This window comes from Bos mutus, chromosome 14 (genome assembly GCF_027580195.1).
Source record: "Bos mutus isolate GX-2022 chromosome 14, NWIPB_WYAK_1.1, whole genome shotgun sequence".
NCBI lineage: Eukaryota > Metazoa > Chordata > Mammalia > Artiodactyla > Bovidae > Bos > Bos mutus.
In genome coordinates this window covers 71,601,186-71,611,279 of record NC_091630.1, presented here as the reverse complement: position 1 = coordinate 71,611,279, position 10,094 = coordinate 71,601,186, and the positions used below count along the sequence as shown (strand labels likewise).

At 63.2% G+C, this 10,094-nt stretch overlaps 1 protein-coding gene across 5 annotated transcripts in view; it reads right to left on the bottom strand.

Annotated features, from left to right (window-relative positions):
- Nucleotides 1-3,262: 3,262 nt before the first annotated feature.
- The window catches only part of TRAPPC9 (trafficking protein particle complex subunit 9), a 386,772-nt gene continuing 379,940 nt past the window's right edge, over nt 3,263-10,094 (bottom strand). For all 5 annotated transcript variants that reach the window (XM_070382719.1, XM_070382718.1, XM_070382722.1 and 2 more), the window contains 2 exons: nt 4,669-4,889; nt 3,263-4,079 (listed from right to left, as the gene is read on the bottom strand). In XM_070382719.1, coding sequence (XP_070238820.1) covers nt 3,912-4,079; nt 4,669-4,889 — 389 coding nt within the window. In that variant the 3' untranslated portion in view covers nt 3,263-3,911. The remainder of the gene's footprint in view (nt 4,080-4,668; nt 4,890-10,094) is intronic.

Below are 10,094 nucleotides of genomic sequence, written 5' to 3'. Positions count from 1 at the left end.
ATGGACCCAGACTCTGCTCGGTGAATTTCGGATGACAGAGTCTGACGGTGGGGTGATTTTAGGGTCGTTGCAGGCCTGTCCTGCCTGAAGGGACCAAATGTCAGGAGGGCAAGGCCAAGCCGGCTCAGCTGGTGGGATGAAAAGGACACGGGCTATTCCTGGCTTAGCCGCCTCTGGCCCTCGGAGGGAGGAGGGGTCCAGACACGGAAGCTGTAGCACTGCAGGGCCCAGGAGCCGGCAGTCTGGGACCTGAGAACCAGGATGCATCGTCCAGACGGCAGCACCTGGGTCTGCTGCCTCAGCCACACAGCTGGAACGCCCCAGCCACAAAAACGCCCCACCCCTGCTCTACACGCTTCCCTGGCTCCTGCTGGCCCCACGACGGAGCTCCAGATATTCACGGTCCACGCAGGGCTGCCCTCAGGCTCGACTCAGTTCACCTCCTCCACTGTGGGAGGCATTCGCGACACAGGCCTCAGCTGGGTCACCCTTCGGGGTGCCTGGGTTCATTCCAGCACCCACTCCTCCAGGAAGCCTTGCGACTTCTCTCTTGGAGCATCCGGTAACTTCTCTGATAACTGCTGTATTTGTTTGGGAAACTAGAAAACACTCGCGGTTCCCATGACCCTCTTCAGGTTTGATAGTCTGCTAGAACAGCCCAGAGAATTCAGGAAAACACGTAACTTATGTCGACCAGTTGATTATAAGTGACATTACAAAGGATACAGATGAGGAGGCGCCCAGGGCGAGGTCTGGGAGGGTTCCGGGTGCAGGCACTTCTGTCCCTGTGGAGCTGGCACGGACGGCCTCTGGCTCGTGGACGTGTTCACCGACCAGGAAGCTCTCCACACCCACCGTGGAGGGCGTTCTAAGAGGGCTCCATCCTGCAGGCTTGATCAATTAACTTACCCTCTAGCCCCTTCTCCCCTCCTGGACAGTGGGGGTGAGACAGGAAGGTCCAAGTTTCTGGTCTCACTAGGCCTTTCTCGTGACCACGCTGAAGCCACCCAGGAGCCCATCCAGAGCAGCCTCTTCAGAACAAAAGTTGCTCCTGTCATCCAAGAAATTCCAAGGGGGTGAAAGAGCTGTATCGGAGGCTGAGGGCAGAGACCCAGTGTCTACTACGTCACACTCAGCTGATCCTGGAAAATGGCTGTGGCAAGTCCCCACTCTTGGCCCCCAAGGTTCCCTGGAGTTCCCAGTGCTCCCAGAGCTCCCAAGGCCAGTGTCTGATCTGTTCACAACTGAGGACGGGTGGTGTTCAGGGATGACCCCCTGCAGGATGGACACACACCGGCCAGCTCATGCCGCTGGGGGCGGGCCGGGGTGGAGGCTGCCTTCTCACTGCCCCCAGGCTCCTTGGGGATGTCAGCCCTGGGGACCCGCAGGTCCTTCTGCACTGGCTTGTCCCTGCCCTGACCCCTCATTCCCCCTTGGGGGTCCCCCACCTCCCAGACGCGCTTATGTGCCCCAGGGCCCTCAAGCGAAGCCCCTCCCTGGGCTGGCCTGTACAAGCAGCCAGCTGCGTGCCCGGGGCAGGCCTCAGAAAAGCAAGGCCCAAGAGGGTGGAGGCCGGTGCAGTGGGGGACGGGCGCCACGGGCCTCGCGGCAGCAAGGCCCAAGAGGGTGGAGGCGGTGCAGTGGGGGACGGGCGCACGGGCCTCGCGGCAGCTCTGCGTTTGCGCCAGTGCTTCCTCCCTGCCACCGCAGGGCAGCTCAGCCCCGCTCGGGGCAAGTCAGGATGCCCTGCGCTCAGCCCAGCTCCTGGCAGACGACAAGCTGCCTGCAAAACCACCAGGGGCAGCCTGGCCCATGAGGTGCGGGCTTAGGCCCTGAGATAGAGCTGCGAGTTCCCGCCTTCTCCACCGGTGATCCCGCCAGAGAGACAGACTGAGACCCGGCTCAGCCCACCCGTGGCCCTGAGCTCCGTCCCCCCGGAGTAGGCGAAGGCAACCGTCACGGGGGGTGGATCCAAGGCTGGTTACAGGACTCCCACCTCCAAGCTTCACCTCGACTTCTGGAGGCCAGTGTCACCCCAAACACCTTCCCAAGTGTGTGTGTATCAGTCTCCCCGTCTGCATGAGGCAGCACCCAGGGGCCCAGAGTGTTCGGGGACTGCCCAGCAGGGCCGGGTCCCCGCCACACCTGGCTCTGGGAGGCGCTGACCAGGAGACACGTGCAGCCCATGGAGGTAGGCCCAGGAGCTCTCTGCTGCCCTGAGCCTGTAGCTCTGCTTGAGAGGTTTTCTAGCCAGGGTGCACCAGTCCCCGTGAAGGGGTGCCCGTCTCTGAAATCTCGGGGCTTCCAGCGGCCTCATGCCCCAGGCCCACGACGGCCTGCTCCCTGCACCTGCCGCTCTGCTCCACGAGTGGGTCAGCCATGACCCTGCTGCCGTGAGGACACGGGGAGACCCGGGAGCCTCAGACACCTCTGGCTTCTCCCTAGCCCCACTCTGTGCCTTGGGACCCTCACCCTCTCTTGGGCCCCAGGACACTGCTCAGGACGGGCAGTTTGCTGGACAAGGCCTGCCTGAGGGTGCCTGGATGGGGGTAGGGGCTTGGAGCCCACCTGGAGTGAGGGCTGCAGGCAGGGGCGGGTGCCCAGGGTGGGGGCGCTGGGTGACCCCGGGAGCTGTGAGGGGGAGTAGGCTGTGAAGGCAACCGTCACAGCGGGGGTGGGTCCAAGGCTGGTTACAGGACACCCACCTCCAAGCTTCACCTCGACTTCTGGAGGCCAGTGTCACCCCCAAACACCTTCCCAAGTGTGTGTGTATTTCAGGTGTGTGCTGAGTCGCTCAGTCCTGTCTAACTCTTTGTGACCCCATGAACTATACAATCCATGGAATTCTCCAGGCCCGAATACTGGAGTGGGTAGCCTTTCCCTTCTCCAGGGGATCTTCCCAATCCAGGGATTGAACCAGATCTCCCGCATTGCAGGTGGATTCTCTACCAGCTGAGCTACCAGGGAAGCCCATGTGTATCTCAGGAGAGGAAGTGAAAGGCTGGGGAGGCCAGAGCCATCCTGGGGGCTGGGGGCCACAGTGTCAGGACTCGAGACGGTGTTTACAGAGAGACGAGAACATGCTTGGGGAGGGGCTGGGGTTCACAGGGACAGACGGACATGGCTCCAACCCTGCTGGCCACTGGCCATGTGTGCCGTGGGGGGTTGCAGGAATCCCTACCTGAGCTGGGGGCTGATGAGCTGAGGGGGCGGCCGCCTGACCGCACTGGACAAGCAGAGGCAAGGATGCAGGTGACCAGCAGAGAAGCAAGGCAGGCCCTTTATTGGAGAATCTGTCACTGATACACAGACACACACAGGCCACACCCCTGAGCCCGGCCTGGAACCAGCCCAGGGCCCAGGACAGCTGACGCAGGGGTGTCCACTCCCCGGGGGCAGCAGGAAACTCCCGGTGTCACCCACAGTGCCGTCTCTCCCAGCTCTGCTGCCTCAGGGTCCCCAGGAGAAGAGCCAGCCCTCGGGGATTCCAAGGGCCGAGGGGGCCGGGGGAGGCTCCCCAGACCCGCCCGGGAAGGGTCCCTCCCTCATGCTTGCCTTCTCTTCCTACCGGCTAGGTTGTGAACCCCAGGTCATGGGAACAGGTGCAGGGACCCCAGGCCTGGGCTGGGTGGATGGGCCACACTCTGGGGTCTGGGTCAGCATCTGCCTTAGCCCAAACTCGCAGGGGGGTCCCAACGGGCAGGGTGGGAAGGGGCGAGGCTGCTGCGTGCAGGGGCCCCTGCGAGTCCAGAGAGGACGCGGCGGGCAGATGTGGGGGCTGCGGGCTGGGGGCCGGGTAGCCGGAAGGAGGGGATGGGTGTCACAGCAGCAGCCGTGGCCCCATCCCCGGGGAGGGGGGCCTCTGGTTGTCTCTTCCTGCAGGATCAGGGACCCAGGACGGGGTGGGGTGCTCAGGCTTGAGCCTCCAGGGCGCGCACGTGCACGCTGGGCAGGCAGAACCAGGATGGGGGCAGCTCCTTGCTGGGGCCGTCCTCGTGGAACCGGATGTGGAGGAAGAAGTCGCCCGTGTAGAGGAAGAGGAGCGCCCCGAGGCAGGCCGCCTGGCCCGACGGCTGAACCTGAGAGAGGAGGTGGAGGTGAGAGCCAGGAGCCATGGGGCCCAAAGCCTGGGGAGACCCGGGGCCGACCGGGAGCCACGGGGCCCGTGAAGCCCGGGTAGACCCAGGGCCGACCGGGCGTGGGGGTGGGGGAGGGCCCCCAGGCCTGGCTCCATGACCCTCCAGGGCTTCTCTGCGGTGCTGCCCCCGGCAAGTCCCTGAACCTCTCTGCGCCTCAGCTCCTGTCCCGGGAAGGAGCTGACAGCACATCCCTCCCTGGGCTGCCTGGGGGTCAGTGAGCTGGGGAGTGTTTGGGGCCAAAGACGCATGTCCACCCGTGAGCGGAGCGGGAGGACCGTGCCTCGTGACCTCATCTGCTCCTCTGGGCACAGTGACCGCTGAGCAAGGGGGAGCTGCCCGCAGCGGGCAGGCCAATGGTGCCCTGGATACCCCACCCCAGCTCCTCAACAGCCCCGCCTCGCCATCGTGGCCCTGCTCCCGGGACTCGCGTATGGAGGCGTGAACTGTCTGGGGTCTCCAGGAGAGTCAGGCGGACGAGGGTCGATGCGGACCCTCTGCGTCTGCCGCCCCAGGGGAGGGCCCCACGCACCTTGTCCAGGTAGAAGGTGCCGGAGCCCACGAAGGACACGGCGTGGCGCAGGTCATAGCTGTGCACGCCGTTCTGGTGGTCCTGGAAGGGCACCACGCTGAGGGCAAAGGGGCCCACGCTGCGCGGGCTCCGGTTGGTCAGCCGCACCTCCAGGCGCACCGGGTCGCCCACCCGGCAGGCCGCCGCCTGGCAGTCACAGGGCTGTCCGTCCACCAGCACGTCTGCAGGGAAACAGGGCGCCAGAGCGTCAGGGCCCCGTCCGCCCCCTGCCCGCCTCCCCTGTTCACGGGCTCCTCCACCCGCCAGGGCTGCCGCCCGCGCTGTGCCAGCCTGGGGCGGGACACCTGCAGGGCCCAGCGCCTGCTCTCCTGATCTGCAGGCTGGAGGGTCCCAGGGGGCCTCCTAGATGCCCCCGGCTGGAAGAGCTAAGCTCTGGCCCTGACCCCCAGGGGCTCCTGCAGGTGGCAAGCAGCCAGGAGAGGGACTTGGACCTGGAGGGGACCATGTGCAGGCCAAGGACCAGGCAGGAGCCAGGCCAGGTGGGCCTTTATGGAGTCACCTGCAGGGTGACCTGCCTAGAGGCCCCCGTGAGGGCTGGGCTGGCCCTGGGGGCACCAGGGAGACGTGCCAGCAGCTGGGGGGAGGCCTGGGGGTCACGGAGCAGGCTGAGCACTGTCGGGCAGGGGACAGGGAACAAGGGGCTGCGTGGGGTGGGGGGGTCGGGCAGGCAGACGGGAGAGGCCAAGCTGTGACCCCCGAGCAGGCTGGCCGGAGGACTGCTCTCTGGCCTGGGCACAAGGCACAGGCTGGGAGGTCAGAGGGACGAGTGTCCTGAAAACAGGCAGAGGAGGGAGGAGCTGAGCAGCTTCTCCCAAGTCCTCCCACTCGCCCTCCCTGGGCCCCGGCGTCCTCTTCTTTAGGAGGTAAGAGGAAAGTCTACTTCACAGAGGTTTTGCGAGAACCAGAAACCTGAAAGCAGTGGGGCTGGGACGCATGGCCACCCTGCCGGATCTTATCACCGGCGCCCACACCCACCCTGGGCGGCGGAGACTGTGCGGGCGGGCCAGGTCCCGGCCTGGCTGTAATCCCCAGCCCACAGGGACAACTGGCATTCATACAGCTCTTCCAGGCCCTTCCTCACCTCGGCTGGCGATGAATGCGGATGGGGGCAGGTGAGCCAGCGCGGCGCCGACGCAATGCACAGAGAGCGCCCGGGACCCAGTCCTGCCAGCCTCTCCTGGGCCGCTGTGTGCAGGAGGGCCGTAGACCACAGCCTACCTGCTGGCAGGCCACATGCAGAACCCGGAGGGTCCCAGCCCCAGGGAGGGGGCCCCCTAGAGAGGTCAGGAGGGGTGTCCCGGCCTGGAGGCCTGTCTCCTGACCCTCAGGCTGTGGGGGAGCCATGCACCAGAGACCTCGACCTGGGGGTTCCTTGGGAGCGGTGGGTGGGACACACAGAACTCAGCCTTCTTCCTGAGAGACCCCCGGAACCCTGGGCCTGTGCCACCCAAGTGGGGGTGTGGGAGACAGAGTGACACCCCCAAAGATGTCCATGCCCTACCCCCTGGAGCCTGAGCAGGCTGTTCCCCAACATGGCAAGGACCCTGAGAAGCCGAGTAGCTCGGAGCATCCGGGAGTCCGATGTCATCATCTCCGAGGTCCTTGTAAGGGCAGGAGGGGCAGGAGAGAGCCCGGGGAGGCTGTGTGGCCAGGGAGGTGGAAGACACTCAGAATAAAAGGGAGCTTTGACCACAGGGTGGCCACTGACACTGGTCTCCAGGGCCCTGCTCGGCCCTAATCCAGGATCCCCCCTCCCTGTGTTTCCAATCACACTGCCTCTCCACCCAAGTCCTGCAGGCCCAGCCCAGCCCGGCCCCGGGGTCTCTGCACCTGGGCCCCCCTGGGAGAGGCGGCCTCTTTCCGCGCAGCACAGCGCCGTCCTACCCAGCACTCCCTCACGCTGCATCTCCTGGCCCTCGGCATCTTCTCTCAAGTTCCCTTGTTTGCCCACCTGTTTGTTCACTGTCTGTGTTCTTCTCTTCTTGCCCCAGCACCTGGGCTGGGCAGGCGCCCTTCTATTTCATCTTTGTTGACCAAATCAATGGATGAATCAGAGAGTGGATAAGTGGGCTTTGGGGCTGGGGTCAGTTCAGCTCAGTTTAGTCGCTCAGTCATGTCTGACTCTTTGCGACCGCATGGACGGAAGCACGCCAGGTCTCCCTGTCCATTACCAACTCCCGGAGTCCACCCAAACCCATGTCCACTGAGTCAGTGATGCCATCCAACCATCTCATCCTCTGTCGTCCCCTTCTCCTCCCGCCTTCAATTTTTCCCAGCATCAGGGTCTTTTCAAATGAGTCAGTTCTTCGCATCAGGTATTGGAGCTTCAGCTTCAGCATCAGTCCTTCCAATGAATATTCAGGACTGATTTCCTTTAGGATGGACTGGTTGGATCTCCTTGCAGTCCAAGGGACTCTCAAGAGGCTCAAATCCCTCTCAAGGGGCTCAAAGGACCCTTGGACCCCCCTGGAGCTCAAAGACACTGGGCCAGCCCCTTGAATGTCCCGTAGAAGGGACCTCAGAACCAAGCTGCTGCCTCCCAGCTCTGATCCTGACTCGCACACCAGGCTTTTGTGGAGGAGATTCTTCGTGCAGGAGCAGCTCATGTTGTAAGAAACCTCCTGGGAGCGGATTAGCCTCTTCCCTTGGAGCATTAAATCGGGCCGCAGTCCATCTCCTCCCGCCGCCCCCAGCCCGCTTCTCCTTCACTTTTAATACCAGCCAGCATCACGGACTTCATTCTATCCGGCCCAGGATCCCTCCCGAAGCGGCTGCCGAGTTTATGCTACAGCACGTCGCCAGGCTCTGGCAGGAACACGGCTATAAATAGAAGGCGAGAGGAGGGAAGGGCCTGCGGGGCCCACTCCGACGAGGGAGGCACGGGGAGAAAAGCAGCTGGCCAGTGCCAGCCAAGGGCGGCCACTGTGGGGATGCGGGGCGGGGTTCACACGGGGAGAGCGCGCGGAGGGTCGGGGAGCTGCCTGCACCCCGAGGCTACACCTGGAGGCAGAGTGAGCACGATGACGTTGTCCCCCCGACCCCCCATCCAGAGCCTCACCCAAGGCCAAGAAGCCTCCCCCAGCAGCCTCACGGGCTCCTGGAGGGCACAGGGCACAGGCGTGGTTTCCACGGGTTTTGAGCAGGGGTGCTGAGGTGTAGAGAGGAGATGGGGCTGCCAGGGCCCTGACGGAGGGTCTGCCACCCAGGGGCGGGGGCCAGGTCTTTCTGCCTCGGCTTCCCCTCTCTCCCAGGAGGGGTGGGAAGAGCTCTGCTTCCCCAGGTGGGGCCAGTTTTAGACCCCCGCCCAGCCTCACCGAACGCAGCCTCTGCTGCACTCTGTGCCTGGAGGGAGCTGGCCTTCCTGGTGCCCAGGAGACATGGGGCACAACACTCACTGCAGAGGGTTCCTGGCTCAGAGCAGCCTAGCAGCAGGGGCAGGGCCCGAGGGGAGGGGGTGTCCGGGCTCGGCCTTTGCACCCAGGCCCCTCTCCCTCCCCACCTCCCCCCACAGGCACTGCCCGCCTCTCATCTCACCATTACCGCCTCTCATCTCACCATTACCGTTCTTGGGGATGACAGGAGCTCCTGAGAGCACCCTGGCCACTGTCCTAAGGTTTCATCATCTCACGCAGTCTCCAGTCCAAGCCCACCAGGTGGCACGGACACGGCCTCACTTACAGGGCACCCTGTCCCGGTGGGGAGAGGCCCGTGGCCATCCAGGTACACAGCTGAGCACTCAGCTCCCTCAGGAACCCTGATGGCCAGAGCATGCGTTATTTTTCATACAGCTTTATTGAGATTTAGTTCACAAACCACAGCTCACCCACTGAAGTGCACAATTCCATGGCTTTTCATCTATTACCAGATCTGAGCAACCATCACTACAGGCAACATGAGAGTGTTTTCATCACCTCCAAAAGCAACCCCCTACCCCTTCTCCATCCCACATGTCCCCCACCCCCGAACAACCAGGATTCATGCTTCCAGTTCTACAGAACACCCCAGTTCTATGGACTGTCGCACCAGAGTGGGGAACCACTCCCTTCTCCAGGCGATCTTCCCGACCCAGGGATCAAACCTGGGTCTCCTGCATTGCAGGCAGATTCTTTACTGTCTGAGCCACCAGGGAAGCCCCCATAACCACACATATTTGGTCTTTAAGAGCAGGCCTCTCTCCCCGAGTGTGATGCTGTTGGGGCTCAGTCTGTGGGCGTCTATGCCTTGCTCCTTCTCATCATGGACACACCACAGCTGGTCGTCCACGTGTTTGTGAATGGGCACCCGGGTGCCTCCGCCCTTGTCTATTGTGAACAATGCCGCTGCGGACGCTCGAGGACAGTGTCTGTGTGGACACAGTTCTCCGGTCCTCGAGGGCACACACCTCGGAGCGGAATTGCTGGTTGGAGTTGTGGGGGGGGCTGGCATTTAACCGGCTGAGGGATCACCAGGCTGTGCTGTGCAGCAGTGGCATGACCCGCAGTGTTCAGATTCTCCATGTTGCTCCCGGCACTTGCCCCACCCACCTTTTCTGTCCAGCCATCCCAGCACATGGCACAGTGGCATCTCCTGCCAAAACTGTGCCTGGCCAGGCTGCTGTGGCCCTCATGGTCCGCAGGGTGGACGTGCGTCTCTGCCCTCTGACCCAAACACAGGTTTGCAAAGGCCTTCTTTCTGGTCTTATTCACTCATCTCTCCCTGGCTGGGAACCTTCTGGAATTCCAATCCCTTAACCCCACTCATCCTCTGGGGCCTGGGGCCGGGCTGAGGGCTGGGATGTAGACTGGGCCCCTCTCCCTGTAAGCACGGCAAAGGACAGAGGGCTTGGCAGATCCAAGGCCAGCACAGCATGTCAGGACCCGGACTCCAGAAAGGCAGCTGGGAGCAGGGGCTCCAGAACCAAGAGGAGGGCTGGGTGGAGACTGGAGCCTGAGGATGGCAAGTCAGGGACAGGCCAGTGGTCAGGCTGGCCCTACAGTGTCCACGGCGTCTCTCCATACGGTCCACGGAGCGGGTGGGTGTGAAGGCTAGGGGTGGGCAGACGCTCCTGGCACTTGAGAGACACTTGCCAAATGGCTGCGAACAGTCCGGCAGTTCTAAACCACTGTGGACTTTTCAAAAGAAAAGACCTGCCTGGCGGCTCCCTGGAGTTGCGCTTCCTAGGTCTGTTCTGGCGTGTGCGTGTGAGTGTGTGTGTGTGTCCAGGACCACGGGCACTCTGAGGCATGGACAATGGGCAGGGTGGGACTCTGGGTGGAGCCTACACAGCATGTTCCCCTGGGGGCCGAAGGAGACACAGAAAACATCAGCAGGCCCCAAGGTCAGAGGCAAGTCACTTTTCAGTGGCGAAGAGGGGGGCTCGTGGATTT